The sequence below is a fragment of the Molothrus ater genome, chromosome 14 (assembly GCF_012460135.2).
Source record: "Molothrus ater isolate BHLD 08-10-18 breed brown headed cowbird chromosome 14, BPBGC_Mater_1.1, whole genome shotgun sequence".
Classification (NCBI taxonomy): domain Eukaryota; kingdom Metazoa; phylum Chordata; class Aves; order Passeriformes; family Icteridae; genus Molothrus; species Molothrus ater.
Genome location: NC_050491.2, coordinates 13,265,097 through 13,286,949, shown reverse-complemented (window position 1 = coordinate 13,286,949; position 21,853 = coordinate 13,265,097). Strand labels below are relative to the sequence as shown.

General features: G+C 40.5%; 1 protein-coding gene across 1 annotated transcript in view; it reads left to right on the top strand.

Moving 5' to 3' along the window:
• Positions 1–21,273, top strand: part of MAP7D3 (MAP7 domain containing 3) — a 42,712-nt gene extending 21,439 nt beyond the window's left edge. Inside the window, 15 exon segments of the mRNA XM_054516337.1 lie at positions 1,561–1,665; positions 3,356–3,454; positions 3,835–3,933; positions 5,007–5,129; positions 6,979–7,124; positions 7,515–7,645; positions 8,247–8,491; positions 12,768–12,903; positions 13,993–14,173; positions 15,285–15,389; positions 15,624–15,677; positions 16,452–16,472; positions 16,474–16,546; positions 16,946–17,144; positions 18,232–21,273. Of these exon segments, the coding sequence (XP_054372312.1) occupies positions 1,561–1,665; positions 3,356–3,454; positions 3,835–3,933; positions 5,007–5,129; positions 6,979–7,124; positions 7,515–7,645; positions 8,247–8,491; positions 12,768–12,903; positions 13,993–14,173; positions 15,285–15,389; positions 15,624–15,677; positions 16,452–16,472; positions 16,474–16,546; positions 16,946–17,144; positions 18,232–18,541 (2,027 nt within the window). The 3' untranslated portion in view covers positions 18,542–21,273.
• The last annotated feature ends 580 nt before the right edge of the window (positions 21,274–21,853 follow it).

Below are 21,853 nucleotides of genomic sequence, written 5' to 3'. Positions count from 1 at the left end.
GAGGTAGGGAAGAAGTTGAGGCCATCTGATCATGCAAATGTATTGGTTGAAAAAGCATTGACCTCTGTACCTGGGTCCCAGTAGGTGATAGACCAAATCTCAGATTTCATACAAATGCTGAAGTGCTAAATTGAGCCAAGAGAAATTTGTGTGAAGTGTCTCTGTGATGTTTGGAGGCCTTGGACTCAGTTGAGTTCAGTCAGGAGCCAGGATTTCCTTTAAAGAGCAGACACTAGAGGGAAGCCTTTCCCTTCAAAAGCACCCGAATACATGAATTATGAGCTTCCTCATTTTCGTATATAAAACCTCTTAAGGCTGTTTAGTTATCCCAGTTCTCAGACTCCATTCATAAAATGGCCCCCTTTTTTTCTTTCTTCTTCTTTTTATTATGTTGGGGAAGCATGCACTAAGTTCAGATCTTAACTTCTAAACTAGATTCAGTAGATCTCCCTCTTACCCCATGGGGACTTTGCTCTTGTTCACTGTCCCAAGAGCTTCCCATAGGGCTGTCCATAGGAATCCTCATGTCCTGGCTCTGGCTATAAGGGGCTGTTGTAGCATGCTGGCAAAGGGAAAAGATGTTGCCTCTGTGGTGAGTAGTGCTGCTGTGTCCTTTGGTGTTTATGCACTAATGAGTTCAGATTAATCATCTTTGCTGTGCAGTGTGTCAGTAAAATTGATTACTTGTATTAGATGTTTAGAATTTTGTCTGTTTGTTGTGATGGTCTGTACCACTCTGTGTACATTAATGTTTTCTGCTTACTGAGTTTCTGTAGCAACAGGTACATGCTTTTTCCAAGGCTTTCACACTCTGGAGTAGTGTTCATCCTGAAAGTACATTATTTGAAATTAAAAAGCAGGTATTTATCTGCCTTGTAATAAACTTCCAGTTCTGCCACACGAGATGTCATTTTTATCCATGTATATGTATCTGTATACACATACAAAAAATATTAATGCCTCGTGTGGCAGGTTTTTTTCTGAAAAATTGCAGCTTTGATAGGAAACATTAACTGAAGAGTAACTTTTAGAGAAAAAATGGCAGTTTCTAAAATACAGCAACCTTTGTGAAGCAGTCAGAAATAGGAATGCTTTCTTGCCTTTCCTTAGGACTTGGTTTTATTCCTCCAAAATAATTTGTTTTGGTTTGGATTTATTAATAGTGATTAAAAAACTGTTTTGACATACCTATGTGGCAGGAATGAAGAAAGAAAATAACAACAAAATCTGGAGAATTTCTGGGTCTTGCAAGTCTGATAACAGCAGACAACCTCAGTAACTTTTGTCTTTTCATGTTAGGGGCACAGGGTTTAAAAATCCCTCTTTTGCACACAAATGCATAAATCCTGGCATGACTCCACTAAACTTTACCTGCTCTGTGCCTGTCCCAGCTGGTGCTAATGGTATCAAACCTGTTCAAAGGAAAACAAAATTTTGTGTTTGTCATCAAACAAAAGCAGAAATAGCTTTCAGGATGTAATACTTGAAGAGTGAGTTCTCAGCAAGGTGTGAAAGGCTCAGAATGAGGGCAGGTTCTGAAGTTTTCACTTCTCTCCACAGCCAGCAAACGCTCGCCCTCCACAGCCAACCTCAAACAGGCAGAGGCTGCCGTGAGCAAAGGCCTGTCCTCGTCATCTGCAGCTCTGTTAAATGCCTCAGATCGAGGTAAGTGGGGCTGTGGGAGCAGGGCACTGCTCAGCTCTGCCTGGGGAGGAGACAGGAGGTGGAATAAAAACTCCTCCCTCCTCCCCTGCTGTGTGACTCACTTCGTATTTTGATCTCAGATGCATTTCATGCAATTTGTTAATCCAGCCTGACTGGTCAGGGCTTTGACCCAGTTGGTGTGATCTCTGTTAGAGGAGAAGAGCAATGGTAAACATGGTAAAAACTGCTGGGTTTTTTATTTTTTATTTCTGTAATTCTGTTACTAAAGTCAAATCTTGGTGAATGATTCACAGATAATTTCCCATCATCTCTATGGATTTGCATGCCTTAATTTACACCCATAAATTTCAGCAAAATAGAAACAGTATGAAAATAAAGTTTACCTTCTTCTGTTAGACAGCTTCAGTCATTTGATTGCCAATGGGACAGAAAAAATCAATTTTGACAAGGAATTGTCCTAATATACTTGTTAAGATTAATAAAAACTATTTGTAGGAGCACATATTTTGGCTTGTTTTAGCATGAGATTTTGTTATTTGGAACCTTCCCAGAGTTTCATATGAACCTGCCTATATCACAAAAAATGGAAGATTCTGGTTTTGCTTTTTTGTTTGTCTAAAATGATGAATAAGCTAAAAGCTGTTTAATACAAAAGCAGATTCAGCTACGTCTGTGCTGCAGTGTTCTGCCAACCTGCAGCCTCTGATCAAGCAAACTGAGCTAAAAGAATCCCTGACACAGACACAGCTAAAGGTGATTTTGCTGGTTTGTGTTGGAAGGTGATGCAGCAGAAAAATTTGTGCTCATCCATTCTTTGCCTGGTGGGGAAATCAGTGACTATATTTATACTGGCAGGGGCTCTGAGTCACTGGAGGCTGCTTGTGATTTTAAATTATATTTATATATTATGTGTCTGCAGGGTTCAGCTCTGGATATGAGTCAGAAGCAGGGTTGTAAAGTACAAATTAAACCTCTTACAAAGGAAGTCACTAATTATCAACTAATTAGGATTGCTTTCAAACTGTTGTCATACTCTGAAATCCTTTGTGAATCCTTAGTCACTTTGGAGAAAATATTCTCAGGTGGCCTAAAATACAACAGATTTGGACTCCAAGTGATCTGTGTGGTCAGGATGTAGGGGGTGACTTAGAGTGATCCTGTGCTCTCAGTCTGACACTCAGGGAGAACTGTCAGTTTGATAAAAAATGGTAAATTCACAGGACATTAAATACAGCCACAAAATGAACCAGATTGCTTCTGTTGTGCATGTGTGCCTGGGAGGGTGAAGGAGCAGAATGTGGAAATGAGAAAATGATGCTTGTCCTGGATCAGTGGAGTATCTCCACTTACCACTGTGTTCTGTGTTAATTCTAGGCTCACTCATAGAGAATGTGAACAATTGTCTTTTAAAATTCTCATGTATTCTAAAGGTGTACAAAGATGGCCTCAGTAGGTCAAACAAGAATCTATTGTGGATGACATCCTGCTGCTGTGATTGGAAACATGCAGAAATAAAATAAGTAATGCTTCACATAAAGTGGTTCTTCCCTGATCCAGTTTTTCTGCTTCTGAAGAATTCAATATTATAAAGCAACTGAATCATTCCTTTCTCTCTTAGGGAAGTGGGGCAGGTGTTGGAGGGGACCTCTGGGCTTTTCAGCATAATTAATCCATGCACTTTCACTTCCAGGTACCACAAAGAGAAGTGCCTCATTAAACAGACTGAGTAACAAAGTCCCTCCACATTCCCAGCAGTCAGCACCCAAAGGTTCGCAGGTGGAGCAGAAAGGTGCTAGAAACCAGTTTGTTTTGAGAATTGGGAGGCAGTAAATGGGATATTCAAAGATGACTTTAAACCATGTCCCAGTTCCTTTATAAATGTTTTCACTCAGGCATTGATGCAGTCTGTGCACTGTGGCATAAATATCATTATGCACATTGCAGTGCCAGATATTGGGTAACTGTCTCTAAACCAGCCTTATTCCTCTGAAAAGTGGAAGGGTGGGGGGAAAGTAGACAAATGGTAGCCAAACCATTTAACTAATGAGAAAATAGTGCTTCATAATGATACATTGATGATTTTAGCTGATTAGTGAAAGCAAAGCATGGGATGGCAATTTAGAAAATCATATCTTGTTAAAAATAATCTTCCTTACGCTTGGTCTCTAGGAGGAACAGAAAAGAAGAGGAGCACATCTTTGAGTAGAATCAGTAGTAAACCCCAGTCTTCTCCAGAGCTAGAAAAAGTGAAAAAGGAAGAAAAACCAGGTGGTTGTTTCATAAAACTGAATATTTTTTTAAAGCCTTTAAAGTCTGGATAGGCTTGATTTCAGTAATTTCCTAGGTTCTTAAATTTCTAGGATTTTTAATGGCTTTTTTGTTACCCAGTGTTAAAGATAAAATGGTAAGAGTTAAGTTAAATTTTTATTTCTGGACAGGAAAAAAAAATCCTCTAAGAAGGCCTTTCTCTTTATTAAATGGCACTGCAAGCAGATAGCAACATGTGTCTGCTTAAGAAAGCAATCCATTTGAGATCTGGTAGATTGAAAGGTCAGAAATTGTAAAAATGCCATTGATCTGTTCACTTCATAGTTAAATCTTACTTTTGCTTTTTAAAGTTCCATTTCATTATTCAGTTTAAAAGCAACTTCTCTGTTCCTGCTGCTGGAGTAAACCATGTGCATGCAGAAGGAAGAAAGCTGTTCTCACTTCAGTCTCTTTTGATCCGTGTATTCCCCTATATATAGGTTACAAATAACCTCTTTCCTGGGAACTTCTCCTAAACCTGAGGAGTAGCACCTTGTCTAACATGTTCTTCCCTCTGAGTTAACAATTCTGAAACTTTCCTTTATAGCAGCTGTTACCAACAGTTGAAATTATTTCTGCTTCAGAATCTTTCCTGTATGAGAGAATGTTGGGTGCTGTCCATGTGAATCTGTGTGCAGGCAATGCTTGACCATAACTGCTGGCTTTGACTCGCAAGCCTTCTGTTTATTATGCCAAAACAGCCTTTCCTGCAATCTAGAGAATGTAGCTCTGAAGAGCTCAGTCAAAAACATCTCATACTTTGACTGGATTCAGCATTCACCTCTGTTGTACATGTGCCAGTCTCTGCACATTAAAATGACTTGTACTAAGCAAGGCAAGAAGTGCAACATAAGAGATTGCAGTGTTTAACCCTTCTGTGCTTTTCCTTTGGAATTCCCCCTCCATGACTTCAGTATTGATCTTCCAAAACTGTGATTTGCAACAATGCTCAGTCTTCCTTTGCTTTGTACTGCTTGTGTTTTCCATGATATGATTTCATGTTGGATCCTTTTTGGTTTGTTCCTGTCATCCAGCTCGCCGCTCCCAGCTCAGTCCCCTGGACAGTGGCGTAATCAGCCGCCTCCTCGCCCCCACACAGGCCTCCCTAGCTAGGAGTAAAAGTGCTGCTACCTTGGCTGATGGACAGGACCCCTCAGGTAACAGGAGGGCACCAAAGCCTCAAAGTCTTACACAGTTGCTCTTCAAGCAAGAGCTTAGATGGTAGCTGCTAACTGTGCTACTCTGAATCAGACAGTTAAACGTGGTTGTGTGTAATTTTACTTACCCAGTATTTTCTGTGGTCATTAATACCCAATTCATATGCTGTGTTGCATGTTTACTTTACAAAACCATATAATATTGGCTTTTAAACTCCAGTGCTGGTTTACTTGCTTTGCAGAGAACCAGATGCTGGTGTTCATTTTGGGGCTTTTGTGTGTGGCTTTTTTAACTGACAGAGATCTGCATTTGTACCTCACTCAGTCTGAGACATTCTGGTTAGAGCAGTACTAGGTAATGAAAGGAAAAAGGAACTAAAACAAGCAAACCTGTAATTTCAAAGTGCAAAATTAAATTTCCTTAGGGGAAGAAACTCTTGCAGGAACATGACAGTAGGGTTACCTGGAGATAAGTACAGGGGACCCTGAGCTGGCTTTGTTCAGCTGATAGGAGAAGTCAAGGTATAATAGAAGAGAGAAACCCTGGCTAACTCAAGCAGTTTTGTGTTGATCCAGACTGACCTGATATGTCCACACCAGGGCTCAGTTTACCAGAGCAGGAATTTGCAGGAATTAACCCCCCTAGCTGCATCCCACATGTCCTGGAATTGTTACTGGTTAATTAATAATTCCCCAGTAAATGCATCTCTGGAACCAATGTGGAGTCCTTTCTTTTCTTTTACCTTACAACTTGTGTTCCCAGTTTCGCTTGTTGCTTCTTTAGTATGAAATCACATCTTTATTTTTTATCTTACACCATTTCACTTGGTCCTTGTCAGTAACAGTGACATTTCCCCTTGTCTAATAATCAGTATTTATTTTTTGGCTTGTAGTCATATTTTTACACACCTGTTGTATGTGCTGCTTTTATTTTACCATGAATATTTCAGTTCATGTCATGTGGGGAAATGCCATCTTTTTTTCTGTTACTGTTAGCACATGACACTTCCTTATTGCTGAATTAAAGATACATTTTTATAAGTTTATTTAGAGGTACTTTTTTCATTTCATTAGAAAAGTACCTGTGCTTTAACACAACCTGTGCACAAACAGAATGCAGGTCTCCATTTACAAATGCTGTAAATACAAAAATAAAATGTATTTTCCATAAAGTTACAAAAGTAAGTGCTGCATTTGTCACAATGTATTTGAATTATAGAAGAATCCAATATCTAGCTTTAGAATATTTCTGCATCTATATGTGCTTATCTGTCTGTGATCATGTTAGTAAAAAAATAATAAGATAAAATTTCTTCCAATATCTTATGTGTGAAGAGATTGACACTTGAGGTAGGAAAGGTATCATAGTTAAATAGTTGACCTATTTCTCTCGATAGATTTCTTTTATGCCACCTTTGAAAGAAGGTAGGTTTCCTCCTTGAGTATAGAGGAAACATGTTTAAAATCTGAACCTCTCATGAAAAAATTGTCAGGAAAGATGCTAAGTCATTAAAACTGAAGCGTTTGTGATCGAATGCAACTTGACTAAAATTAAAGTAATGCTGGTGTACTGCAAATTTGGTTCATTTTTGGAAAAGCATTTTATTTTTATCTACTCCAGACTGCTGCTTTCAGAGTGTTTATTCTTGGTGCTGTTGCTTCCCAAGTACTAATTGTGTGGTGGTGTCTGTCTGTGACCGGTTGCACTGTGCACTGCCTGCGGTGTTTCCCTGTATGGTTTCTAACACACACAATCTCTCTTTCTCTTTTTCTCCCTCTTCCTTCTCTCCTGTTCTTATGCTGTGCACTTGGTTCTTGTTTTGTCTTGTCAAATTCCTAACTTTTATAGAATCTCACCTCTGTCCTCGTTCAGCTTCAGCCAGTTCCATCAGTTCCCCAGTCCCAGCTCCCAAAGTGCCGGTGCGCAGCCGTAGCATCGACAGGTTGAAGTCCTCTGTGTCTTCATCTGATGCAAGTTCACCTGATTCAACCCAGGTTTGTTGAAAACCCACAGGAATTAAGTTTCTATTAATCTGGGGGGTTGGAACAGCTCAGGATGAGATCCTGTTTCCCTTCTTTGCTGCTGCTTTCAGTAAGCATTAATAAATGTACAATAGCATTTGCCTAAAAAATAGAGGATTAAAATCAAATTGGAATTTTATGGTACTTGATCTCTCTTGTATCTTGAATGCATACTGTTTGCTGCTTATGGTTCCCGAAGTTTAATTTCTGTAAAAATTAAGCACAGACCAGGTCTGTGTTTTGGAACATAGAGGAAATTCAAAGTGTGTCTTGTTGACCACTTGCTTGTTTGTTGAAATAGCAGTTCCTCTGTCTGCAATGTATTCTAGAGTCAGCAATATTTTGGTTTTGTTTATCTTCTAGAAATCAGAGACAGAAAAACCATCCCCAGGCTCTGGCTTGAGGCGCCCTCCCTCACCATCCGTGTCTGCCCGTAGAAGATCCCCCTCTCCTGCTAATTTGGTGAAGCGTCCTCCGTCCCCTTCTGCAGTCAGGTACGTGCCCAGGTTCAACCCTTTCTGCAGTCAGGTATGTGTAAACACCTTTTATTCAGCACAAAATGAAGACTTCTTCCTGTCTCAAGACAGCTGAGCTGTTAGAGTTTGGATGACCTATGCTATGCCATGTTTGTACAGAAAGGTCTTCATTTTGGGTCCAATTTCCCTTTCCCAAAGTAGAGATGCAGCTTTTCTTCAACCTTTGTTGTGCAGACAAAACACACCCTAATCTTCTGTACAGTCTGTGCACTAAAACCAACGAAAGTCTGCAAGCTTTTGAATAAAGTGTTCCTAATAACCTGTATTAGCACAGGAAGTTTCTTGGGTTGGAATCATGAGGTTCATCCTAGATATGAATTAAATGGAGATCTGGGCCAGCAATCCTGTTCTGATGTTAGCCCCAGGTAGCAAGGCTGGGTGCCCAAGGTGTCTTGGAATCCTGGTTTGAGTTTTATAGGGAAGGCGCCAGTAATTTGTGGGTGGATTTGCTTTTAAAAGTGAGGTATGTAATATAAACTAAACAAAGGAGACTGCTCTTCTGAGGTGCGTGGTTGAGGTTTTCATTGTTAGCTCTGAAAAGTACTCTTTATTTCAACAGGCAGAAGACTCGCCCACCTTCACCTGGTGTGTCTAAACAAAGGCCACCATCTCCTACTCCAGTCTCTAAACCAGCACCCATCCAGCGTCCATCTCTCACACCAAGTGTTATAAACATTACCAAAAAGAAAACTGAAGCAGAGAGCAAACCAAAGGATAAGAGCACAGAAGGAATAGGACAAGAGCAAGGTGCTTCCCTAGCCTTGGAGAGGGATGCAGGAGCAGCTAGCACAAAGACCAAAGAAGGTGGGTGTTCCTCAGTGTCTGACTCACTCCTGCTCCAGGCCTCTCCAGTGTGTGCTAGGAGTGGGGAAACAACTGGCTGGTGAGGCAGAGCCCTGGAGGGTAGGATGCTCTAAGACAGAACATGTTCATTGCTCATTATATAATAGTTTTTGATGTTATGACTTTGGGATGTGAATTTCAATGCAGTAGTTGGTTTATTTGACTAGGAGATTTAAGTCAGGAGCTTTCAATATTACTACTTGTATTGTAATTTTAAGAAAAGCAGAAATCCTCTTTGCCTTTTGGGTTTCAGCTGCTCTAGCTGAGGGATCTACTAGCTTAGGTTTATAAAGTCAGTAGTTAAACTACACAAAGGTCTTTCAGTTCAGTTGGTGGTTCTTAAGGTGCTCCTGTAGAGACCTTCTTGGAGGACAAAATCAGCTCCTGTTCATCACAGGATGAGAGAAAGTTTTCACAGTGCTTGAAGGCTGCCTTGGCCTAAGTTCCAATGAGTGTGCAATCATTGCTGCCTTGTGATGAGTTCACAAGTCACACTGAGAAGTTTTCCTGGTAGATTCAGGAAAGTCATGTACCACATAAGTAATTAGTGTTCTAGTGCTCTTCATTGTGCCCTGAGCCTGGCCTCTGTCCCTGGGGAAAATGCCAGCTGCCATCTCCAGCAGAATCTGGGAGAGCCTTCTCATAAGGTCTGGCAGGCAGTTCACTGTGCAGAAGGATTTAGGGGGCCCTTGACAGGAAGAGGAGGGATCTTTAGAAAGTAAGTTAGAGCCAGTGGGCAGTGCTGGGGCTGAGTCCCTCACACAGCAGGTAAGTGGGAACATGTGCTTGCTGCACGTTACTGCATGTTCCTGTGTGCTTCCCTGGGCTGCTCCTACTCTCTGCCACTTCTGAGGCTCCTTCTGACATGGCTTCTGGTGGATGTGAAGAAGTGTCATTCACCTGAAGAACTCGTGGTAGAGCTCTCTGGGCATGTGTTCCTGTGGAAGGAAGCCTGGCTGTCAGAGGTGGATGTTTGTACAAAGTCCCACACCCGTCTCTGCTGTCACGTCCTTTGTCTTTGCAGTCAGAATGTCCATCCCTGAGTGTGCTGCCATACTGTGGATAAATGTCTTGTGTGCCTCAGAGCATCATCACTTCTGATCAATGTCATCAGCTGGTTGAAGCCTCCATAACGATGTGTCCTAGTCCTGTGTGTTCCAGTTGTTCTGGAACAAGAAGCTCTGTCCTTGTTCCTTGGATGCCTGATCTGTCTCCTCTCTACACTGACTTCTGAAACTGTACTAACCCAGTTTATCTGTTTTCCTATTAGTTTATTTCTAATCTCAAAATAGTCATCTTTGTTGTGATTCCTACTGGGGCTGGGCAAAGCTCTTCTTCTTTGTTTGACACGTAGAACAAAAGGAAATAGTGGGCATGTTCTTCAAAATAAGAGATTATTTCATTTCTCTCTTTGAATGTTTTGGTACACTGCAATATTGCTATATGAGGCAAAAATATTTTTTCTTAAGAAGTTGCTTTCAGTTTTCAAGGCAATTTTCATTTTACAGGTCTGTGTCAGCAGTTCACCCATGGGTTGGTGCAATTCCCTGTCCCAGACAGCTTCTGAAGTCAGAGCACACCAGTGAATGGCATGTGGCAAATCAGTCTCTAGGTCTTGTAGGTTTAGCCTACTTTCAGCTTTGTGCAATTGTATCTCATCCCATCTCTTCTCCTTCAACTGAACTTGTTTGCCTGTTGCCGACAGCAATCAAGTTTTCGTCTTGTTTTTTGTCTTCCTCCTGCAATATACTGTTCCACAGTAAAACACTTTTTATTTTTCAGTGACTGGAGCAGTTGTCATTTCTGGCAGCAGCCTCTCGCAGCTTCTCTGAGAATTAAAAGGCTTGTTCAACTTAAAGCATAAGAAGTGCTCCTTCATGAGCTCTCACCTTATGCATGATGATAGGTAATAAACTATCATGGAGCCTCACATTTTGTGTATCTGGGTATTGAAGGCTTTGAAATATGATTCCTAGATTAATTGTGAATTAACTACTTACCTTGAAATCTGTTGGAATCTTCCCTCCATCCAGCTAGTACTACATTTTGCAAGTGTTCAGAGATTGTTTCTCTTGCATCTTTCTCTCTTTCCCCTTTCCTTACAAAGAGGGAAGTCCTTTGATAAAAAGAATGACTAGGAGTACAAGGAAAAGGAAGCTGAGTGCAAAAGACAGTCAGAATTTTCTTATGGCATGTTAGCAATCATGCTGGAAAATCTCATGTCCTGCCCTATGGAAACAGGCTGTACAGGGATACATGGAGATGAAAACAGTATTGAAGTACCCATATGGAAATCATCAGTAAAACTGCAGAAGTGAGAATGCAGTGGGAAGGTCCCCAACCCTTTCTTCTTTTTTCCCCCTGTTCTTTCCATATCTGCAGTGTTCTGAACTGTTGTGACTATTTTTCTTCTGTCAATACCAGATATCATTCTTAAGCTGTCGTCATGCTGGAACCCTAGAACTTAAGTCTAAAACCTTTAGGCTTCTTGCTGAGCATTAGGTTGTCTTATTTAGGTTCAGTTTTGAGGGGAAATATGTTAAACCTGACATTAAGTGTCAACCAGATTTGATACAACTGGGAGAGATGGCAAACCTGCAACAAAAATGGCCTCTGCTGTGAAAAGTGAGTAGTCTGAACAGAAAGTACACTCATATGGCAGAGGAAGAGAGAGACATTCTTCATGGCTGTACACTGGCAACAGTAAATGAAACCTAGTAAGTTTGAGAATATTGGAAGAAAAGCATCTGCCTGTCTTGACATAGGCAGATCTGCTAATGGTTTTGTAAATGCAAAATGGTCTTTCTTGCTCAGGAGGAGGAGGACCCCTTTTGACTGAGTTCAAATTTGGAACACTCATGGCTGATTTTTGTTAGTACCAACATGACTGCAACTTTTCCCACATCAGAAGCAGTGTGTTGTCTGGGGAGGTGGTGTTTTCTCAGCTTTGGGTAAATCTAAATGTTAGAACACTATCTATGCCTGCACTACATCAGTGCTGACATGCTTTTCTTAGGACTGCAAGAACAATTTTTATGCGCAAAAGACAGCCATGATTCAGCTGCTGAGAGTTTGCTGTGTGTAATTATAACCTGCAGCTGCAGGTAGTGATGTGTCCGTGGGGCCTAAGCAGCTTTTCAGGTGTTAAAGTTCCTAATGATGACATTGTGTTTTGAATGATTTGTCTTCAGGTCAGAAGTAAAACAAATGGTCAAACCCTGATGTCATAGTTCATTAAAATTACCTTGACTTCAATGCTTTATAAATATTAAGCAAACATACATGTGCTGATTTGTGAAATGTTCAGGAGAAAGGCAGGTCCTCACCAACATTATGATGCTGCTGCTCTACTGACATCAGGAACTGATTCTCTGAATATTCAGACGATGAGCTCTTAAATCTCATTCAAACCAAAATACTTCTAGGGAATACCTGATAGAAATCAGAGTTCCTTCAGTATACATATTGAGAGCAGCTGGATGGCAAGATGGTTCTGTTTTGACTTTTTTCCTGATGTTAATTTGTAATAGTGCCTCTGATGTTCAGACACCTGAACACCAGGCAGGTCATGAAGAAGCATAAACAGCAGGACCTGCAAAGATTTACTCACCTGGTGATGAAGCTGTTTTGATCTCCATGTAAATTGGAAATTGATTTGTTGCTGATGTATAGAAATATGGTATTACTGAAGTCATTAGTATGTGCCTTCAGGGCCAGATAAAATGATGAGCATTTGCACACCAAGATACTCAGAAAATATAAATGAATGTTAATGTTATGAAACAAGAAAAATAGAAGAATGATAATTTCTTCTTTAGGGTCCCGTGTGTTCAGTTTTATTAGAAGGAAGTGAAAGGTATTTCCTAAAGCAGATTTTTTCCAGTTTTCTTATCAGTGTTCAAACATTGCAGAAATGAGAGTGTCTTGTCAGAGACATGTTTTTAAATGCTGTGATAAATGGAGAGTATCTTTAAGTGTATGATCTGGAATATGGCTGGATCAGTGTTGAAATGAGCTGTTACTATTTCAGTGTCAGATATCATGGCTCTGCATCTCCAGGGCTCCCCTTTGGTTCTTGCAGGCCTGTTACAGATAAGGATGCAATCACTGTGTGATGAGCACTGATGGAAAAGATACTGAATCAGTTGGCCATAAGATCTCATCTCACAGAGATAACATCTTTCATAGTTTTAAGTTCCTGGAACTTTCTAACAGCAGATTCTTTTAACCTTTGCAGAATCAGGTAGCAAAACAGTAGCAGGGACCACCACAGCTGAAGAAGCTGCTAAAATCCTGACAGAGAAGCGACGTCTGGCACGGGAGCAAAGAGAGCGTGAAGACCAAGAAAGAATTCAGAGGCAAGAAGAGGAAAGGTAACAATTGAGGGGAAGAAAGGGATGCTTTCAGTGGTGGGGGGTTGGAAAGGACACTGCAGCTGTATATGTTTTCTAAGTTTTAATTTAAGTTCCTGCATATGTTAATACAGTTCCTGAAGCTGAGAGGCACTGGCACCAACCTGGGACAAGTTATTGTGTGTAACATCAGTTTATTTCTCAGTTCATATGTAATGCACAGTCCCTGTGAAATCACTGCTTCTTTTTCCTTCCAGATACCAGTGGGACTTTTGTTTCACATCTAGAATGTGCTTTTTGCACTGCTTGTGTTTGGTTTGTTTGGATTTGGTTTGAAAGAGTCAAACTCTCTGTATTAAACTTTCCTTTCATCAACCTAGGCAGTGGTTTGATGGTACATTAAATCTCACTTTAGTGATATGAAATATGGATCAGAAATGTTGCAGGCAAGTAATTCAAAGTGTTAAATCAGTGTGCATTTGGTTCACTGCATAGAAGTTGTTGAATTAAATGGCTAAGTTAGTGCTGACTAAACTTGTTCCAGATCAGGGGTCACCTGTCTGCTTCTGTAAACAGGGTGGAATGTCAGATTTTGTCGCTTTCCCAGTTGTGGTTATGAAGCTGTCAGAAATTTGCATATAATCTCTTGTAGAAATATGTCATCTGATCTGCTCTGTATGTCTGCAAGAGCTGGCAGTGTACACCTTCAGAGTATCTCTGAATTCAGGGTATAGAAGAAACAGTCTTTTAGGGAATCCCACTAAATTTATGTTTGACAGTGATTACAAGCTTCATTCATGTCATGGTTGCAGATGGTTTTTATTAGATGGTCATTGCTTAATCCAGTTCTCAATCAAACATTCCATTATTGGAGCAACCTGCCTTGACTTAATCAGCAAAGAGCATTTATTCACAGATAATTTCTTCCAAGTTATTCCAATTTTCACTTTGACAAGTCTGGATAGTGGCTTTCGTAAATCCGCACCAGAAAGTGTCTTTATCCAGTTGTTTCTGACTGCCTAGAACTTTCTTGCTTTCCTACTCTGTCTCTTGTGCATGCACACTTTTAAAGAAATAAATACCCAGTAATCTGTACCTTGGAAATTCTAGAATCAGAGAAGAAGAAGTGGCCAGGAGAGCAGCTGAGGAGAAGGCGCGGCGGGAGGAGGAGCTGCGGAAGCAGGAGGAGGAGAGGAGACAGACTCAGGAGGAGCAGCAGAGACAGGCTGAGGAGGAGAGGCTCCGCCGGGAGCAGGAGGAGCAGGAAAAACTTGCAGAGCTTCAACAGCAGGTCTGTGCCTCCAGCTGGGTTCCTGGAAGAAGCAGCTGCTGTGGTTTCAAGAGGGTTGTCTTTGATTTTTCTTTCACAGAATGTTTTTGACAAATCTGTCAGGCATGATGTGAGGCTGAGTTCATCCTGTCTGAGATGGATTTGAGACTGTCTGTAGGTCTTTTCCTTGCCCTGGTCTCTGTGATTTTTATTTTTTTCCCCTAGCATTTAGTAAATTCAAGTGTGGGCAGAAGCAGCTATTTTGGAATATTTTTTTTTAGTCATCAGGGATGCTGTTTTGCATATGTAAAATATTTGTACTGAGCCCACTTTACCAGCAGACAGCTATGAGTTACAAGAAGATGGTCTGTCTGGAAAGAAATCTGGTTTATTCTGATTCCTCTCAAAGAAAGATTGGTAGTGTTTCCAAGTCTGCTTTTCCTGTTGCTGAATAGTCTTCCACAGCAAGTACCTTTACAAAGGCATCCTTTGAACTGAAGGGAGCAGTTCTGCAGAAAGCAGGCTTTCCTTAAGTTAGATTAATTCTGTAAACTAAAACAGTTTTACATTGAAATTATTCGTGTTCAAAGAGCTGTGAATGGTTTTGCCATGTGTCTGGATATTTCTTTAAATGTTTGTTAACAGCAATTACTCAGAGTGTTAACTATGTTTCTGTCTTCTTGGCAGTTATACTGGAAAAGATTTTCCAGTGTAGAAGGAGTAGAAGATGTTCAGCACCAAGTGTCTTGGTGGCAATACCCAACTGCCAAGATTTTTAAGTTAACCTTGACACATTTAGAATTTAATTGCTGTCTTGTTACTTTATAGATTGTCCTCATTAGCCAAATGTTCATCCCAAAGCATAGTCTGAACAGCAACATTCAGTATCTCAGCAACATTCAGAACATTTGCATTACCTCAATATAGTTGGTTTCAGTTTTTTAATATCATAGTAATATATATTTCATGTCAGTAACTAGGTAATTGACATTTAGTTTTAGTGTGTGGTCTTATTGAATAGTGATTGTCTGATGTTCCTGTCTGTGTTGAACTAGATTCTATAACTCCTTTGCTTTTTACTGTTGGAATAAGTTATGCACTGGGTGCTCTCTTCTTTTTGTTTTATTTTCAGAAAGAAGAAGCTGAAGCAAAAGCTCAAGAAGAGGCTGAAAGACAGCGACTGGAAAGGGAGAGGATTATGCAGCAAAATATGCAGGAAAGGCTTGAAAGGAAAAAGGTAGCCTGTTTTCAATTCTCAGCCTAAAATGAACAGGCAAATGGTCACAGATGCAATTAAATAGAAGTGTGGTTTTTTCCAAGGCTGCCAGCTCTGGTTTGTGAGATTTAAAAACAGTGATAAAAATAGTACACTCATGAAATATGAAAATATATTATGATTGATGAATTTTAACCGGAATGCTGAAATACAAAGTTCTGTAAGTCATTGTAAATGTTCTCCATGTTTTAACAGAGAATCGAAGAAATAATGAAAAGAACACGGAAATCAGATCAAAACGAGTCCAAGGTACTTTGCTCTTTGATCTGTATAATGACAGAAAAGGACTTTTTGCCTTCTATCCTGTCTTCCTCTGTTATCTTTACACAAAATGGCTTCCACAGGAAGTGCAGAGTTCTGGTGCACCAGAATAATTTCCAGTAGCTTGCCATTGCACACATTCTTCTGCTTTGCTTGCTGTGTGAAGAGTCTTTGTTACATTTTTGTTCCAGGCCTGTAGACACAATGTTATCTGGTGTTATCACTTTCAGACACTGTTTTAAACACTGTTTAACCAACACTCCTTAGTAATGGATTTTTTTTTCAACTGTGTGCATTCTGCCAGAAAACTTAGAATTCTGGCATCATTTCTTTGCTTAAAGCAAAAGAATTGTTTAGAGCAGTTCTCTTTGGATTGCTATTGCTATAGTAAACTGGATGTATTTTTGTTAAGGCAGTGACCTAAGTTTTTTGGAAAATTGTACATATTGAGGAATAGTTGTTCCTCTTTGAACATTCAAATATTCAGGTCTTCCAGTAGCTGAAAATCAATAAAAATTTAGCACACACCTTGGAGAAATGAGGGGAAAAGGATCTCATGAATAATAGGTGGGAGGTGGAAGTGGGTCCCACAGGCTCTGGCTCTGCAGAGCACATGTTCCTGGGTAACCTGGTTGTCTGTGAGCCTTTGAATTCATGTGGCCTCACTTCTGGACACAGAATGGTCTTGTGTGGGAGCTGTGACTGAATTTGTGAAACTGTGGAGGACAGGGAGTTGTTGCAAATAACACTGTGGCAATTCAGTTGCAGAATGAAGGGAAGTCTGTCTCAGGAGGTGATGGAGGGAGAGGATATTGAAGAGGAGGAGGAGTTGGGTCTTGAGAAGACTGATCAGCCAGGTAAGGAAGCTGAGGGAGTCAGGCCTGGGTGGCAGTGAGTTCCAGTGATGTTTAAGCTCTGTTGCAGTCCTAACAGCACTGGGATGGCCTGAGACACCAGTCCCAGAGATGCTGGGGGTCTCCCTTCTTGAACAGAGAATCAAAGTTATTTGAGAGTGAAATTCAGGCAGCATGCTTTCATTTTACAAGTGGATTTTTGAAGATGAAAAACAAATTTCATGTTGATATAGGCAGCTTGTCTATAGACAAATCTATTGAAGCCAAGTGCCTCGGGGTTTGGCTGGGAAGGGTTATTTTGGCACTTATATTTTATTCATCTAGAAAAACAATTCTGCTACTCACGTTCTTTTCTCTCTTGTATTTAATTTTCTCTCCTCCCCCCCTCCCCACAACGTACAGGAAAGCTAAATGGTGTTGACTTGCTCCAGGACATCAAGGGGGAGGCAGAAAATTGTTTAGAGACTGCACAAAGCATGATCTCTGCAGAATGTGAGGCACAAGCTGAGTCAGAGTTGAAGGCCAGTGAAGTGTTCATGAATGGAAGTGACTTGAAAAGTGACGAGGGGTCTCTGTGTGTTTCTGAGCTGAAGGATTCCAGGTGAGTCTGCTGTACTGTGGGAGCACTGAGCTCTCACACAAGAGAGTTCTTGTCTGTGTTTAAATGAATGCAGTGCTGTCTGCAGCACCTTGCTGGCTCTGTGGGGTCTGTGTGCCTTTCTCCAGCCATGTGGTGTTTGCTGTCAGCTCACAGCCTCACACAGGGCAGGTAGCTCAGCATCATTGTTTGTTTAGATGGCACCTTGTTAACAGTGCTGCCTTTGCTGAGGAGTGAGACACACAGCCAGCAACATGGCAATGTTGATTATAAAAACTGAAATTGCCTTGAAACCTTTTCCATTTAAATGCCTTGCAGTTCTTCTCATTAACAAAACATTAAACAAGAGGGAGGAAGATAACACTGAAAAGGAAGAATAACCTGCAGAAAGCTCTAGAACACTGTCAGTTGTGCTGAAGCACCAGATACAATGCAGAAGCCTATCTTAATGAAGAATTTGGGTTCTTTACTGTTTAAATTTTTTTTAACATAAAGCTTTTTCATCTACTACTGGAAAATTTGTCCTCTGATGCTTGTTCCATTTGCTCATCTAAATGCTAATGATTTAGAAATGACATTGTGAACACTTTTTTAAAGTGATGATAAATTAATGTCATTCCTCCAGTGATGGAATATAAAGACATTTCCATGATTTTCCTAAGAATGAGTGAAAATTCATCCATAATTTGGGTTTAGCTTTTGAATCTGTTTTAAATATTGCTGGTCTTCTGAGACTTAGTTTTGTGTTCAAAAAATCTTAGCTGGAGAAAAAAAAATGAAAAATGCACCCTACAAAAATCAAGACTTTATAATCAAAGCTTTAAACTTGTTACTTTCTTATATCAAATTTCTAGAGGCAGAAACCTTACCTGAGGGCTGTTAGTATAGTAAAAATGAGTATATATTGCCATTGGCTCTTGGAGGGGAGACTCTGTGTGGCAGCTGAAGCTTGTCAGGGAACCCTGTGGGATATTCAGTGCTTTGCAGAGTATGCAGACTGTTAATTATCTGTCCTGGAATCAATGTAAAGGTTAAACATGTGGAAACTGCAACACAAGCTTTTTATTTTTCCATTGTCTGTTTTTTGTAGTCATCCTGCAAGAGAAGTGGTTATTGATGACTCGGGGAAGTTGGGTGTTCATGGAGCTGATCATACAATTGGACTTATTCAGAATCTTAATGGAAAATCTGGGTCCTGGACTTTTGAGGAGTTCATTGATGTTGGAGTACATTCCAAGTCAACCAAACTGAGCTCGGACAGCATCTCTGCTGGTAACTGTAATCAAAACTTGAATGATGTTGCTACACTACCTTCTAGTCCCAAATTGGCTTTTGAGGAAGATGGTGCAGTGAATTCATTGACCAAACCTATAGATGCTTCATCAGGTAATCCAAGCTGACTTCCCTGTCTTTCTCTTCCCCTGGCTAGGCAATTCACCTCCTTGTGTTTTGCTCTCCTTGCCTTAACTACAGCTTCTTATTTTCAAGGCACTTTTTCCAGTGTGTAGACTGGAGGGAAGGCTCTTTCTTTAGTGCTTTTAACTTGAATTCTGTCAAAAGGAGTCACCAACTGATGCCTTTTTAGGGACTTGATAAGGCCCAACATTAAGGCTCTTCCAAAGACACAGCTGAGCCCGTGTGAAGTTCCAAACAGCATTGAAGCTCATATGTTGTATTTAAGGTTTTTCTAAGACATGTTAAATGGCACATGTTACTTTTGAAGATACAAAATAGTTTAAAAGGTGTCTGATGTAACTACACACATCAGATCTTTTCACTCCTAGGCATTTTCTGGTTTTGATGCTGACCTGTGTGGTCTTACAGGGTCTCCTCAGTCTCTTAGCAGTGTGTTAGCTGTCCTCTCTACTTATTGTAGAACAGTCTTTCACTACACTGAGGCAGGTAACACCAACCTGAAATTCCACAGACGGTTGTGTTACATTTTGGGAGGAGTAGTAAAGCTGTACACAAAATATTCTGAATTTTCTGAAAGAGGCAGGGCTGCATCTCAAGCCTCATGTACTTGAGAAGCCAAGCCCTGATGCAGTACAGTGCACAGTGTGTCAGAGAAGCTTCAGAAAGCCAGTTTATGTAAGACTGGACTTCTCTGGTGTTGGAGCCAAACCCCAAAGGGCTGTTTTCACAGGAGATCTCTTTCCATGGGATAAATGGCTGTGTGATCAGTTGAAGTGAATGCTAGTGGAAAAACAAGCCTTGCTATCCACATTTCCTTCCAGTGATGTGTAGCACTTTCCTTGATTAAAGTGTAGCACTTTCCTAGACTGAGCTGTTTCCTGAGTCTCCTCTGTCACTCTGCGTCTGGTGAATTTGAGTTCCATGGGCACACCCTGATGAGGGCATCCCTTGAGGCCACACCAAACAGGGCCATGGGACAGACAAATTTATTGTGGTTCTGCTGTTCACTTTTTCTTGTGAGCAGACTCATTAACTTTTTAGTGAAGGAAGTGTGGCCTTTTAATTTTGAGCTTGAAAATTTTTAAATGTAATACAGTTTAAGAATTCTGTACATACTTTGAAAGTCCTGTAATATTCCTAATATTCCTGTAAAAAGAAAGAAAGCCTACTGTGCTGGTTTTGGACTGTAAGTGACCAAGTGGTTCTGTGCTCACTCCTGGATGTAGACTGACAGTGATGATGGATGCATGTGGCATACACACAGTTATGACAGTTAAATGTTTTCTTTTCTTTGCTCTTTGGACAGAACTGTGAACACTAGAGACCTGGAAATAATCTGATTGCACTTCAGTAATCCAGTGTTTTCTCAAGTACCGAAGGCCTTGTTTTGAAAAGCTGCTTGTTTACCTTTATCCATCTTCAAGTTTGCAAAAAACAACAGGGGAGGGATGACAAACTTCTAATTTGCACCTTGAAACATTTCAGGGAAACTGTTGTGCTAATGTTCTTTTTTTGTTCGTTTAGCTAATTGTTAAAGTTTCCAAGTTCAAGTTATTCCTTGTTTCCCCTTTACAGACTTTACAGTAACCTGATTGAGTCTTTTTTTTATTATTATTTCATATCAGTATCATGTAGAACATGCCACTGGAGGCTCCCCACTTAGCTGCAGACTTTGCATATTTCTAAAATGATCTTGATGAAATAAAAGACTCACTCAGTGTATGTTAAAGCTGAACTCCCTTTTTAATGTCTAGAAAAATGTTGTTGCTTGTTGGTTCATGTGCTATTTAAAATGCAAAATTGAGTATTTTCAATTTTGAATGGAGAAGAAAAATTCCTTATCTAATGTGAAAATATTGGCAGTTTCAAAATGCAAGTGTTGTACCATCACTAATATGTTTTAATCTATTGGCAAACATCAAAACATTTTTCAGCATGTGCTCTAATACATTGCAAAAATGTTGAGTCCCTAGATTTGTCTGTTGGTGCAGTTTAAGGTGTTAGCTTTTAAAAAATGTTTTCCTTTTGAATTACTTATTTATCTACACTTATGGAAGTATTATTTTATTGTGTACATAACAGTATTAGACCATTGAAGTCATGTTTTGTTCATGTTAATTATTCCAAGTGTTCCAGTTCCAGCTCTATAACAGTGGCTGCAAACTGCATATATATTTCCCTTCCCCTAAAGCCTGCATTAAATAATCTATTTAACCTGAATTTGCCTGCTTTTTTCAGCATGAAGAGTTTAACGAAGCATCTTCTGAAAATTGCTACTAAAAGTAATAATGCAGCCTTGTTGTCTCCTGTAACAGATAGACTGGATAGGTCATTACTTTAAAAGCAGCTGTCTCAAAACCTGCTCCAAGCCACTGGCTGCTCCCTCGGTGGCAGTGGTGCAGGCCAGCAGCAGCTGTGTGTGCGCTGGGGTTGCTGGAAGCGCACCTGTGCTTTCCTCGACACCTCAGCTGCAACAGGAGCCCTCAGCCTTCCCCCTCTCGCTGTTCAGAGATCCTGTAGAACTGTTTTAGACTTTAGAGCAGTGCCTTAGGTGAAAGGAGAACTGTATTTTTGTATGATAGCTGTTTGTTCTGGCAGAGACAATCATTCTAACAAAGATGCCGATATTTTTTCTGTGCTGAGATTTGTTGGCTGGCCTGTCCAGCCCTGTGTAAATACGTGTGCACAGTTAAATAAACTTTGCAGTTGAACAATGCTTTATTTCTGTAATGTTAAATGTGACCTTACTAGGCCTCTCCACCCCTTGCCATGCTGACCTGCCTTGGGATGCACTCTGGTGCTGCTCTAACTGCTCCAGCTTGCCACACTAGCTGCCTGTGTGGTTGGGAGGGGATTTGCACTAACACCTTCAGCTCTTGCTGTGTTTGTCCGTGCTGATGGCGTGTTCTGAACTGAGGGATTCTTTAACCTGCTTTTCCCTGCCAGCCTTTGCCTTTCCCCTGCAGCAGCAGCAGCATCTCTGTGTTGTGAGGGTGAGTCCAGCAGTGGAGCAGTGACCAGCAAGATGCTGCCTTTCATTTTCTTGCAAGGGTTCTTTATCAGTTGTTGAAAGGGAATGGCTGGAGCAGATCCAGTTGATAAAGTATTTCACTACTGTGGAAAAAAACTTCCTTAAACCAGCATTCAGGTTGCTGAAGCGTGGTGGATCTGTGCATGAATGGTGGCTGTACATATGCTCTCCAAAGGGCTTTTTCACACAGGCTGTTTCTGGCAGATGGTCCAGTGTCAGTTATATATTAAAAAAAAATAATTAGTTTATGGAAATTGTTGCTTTA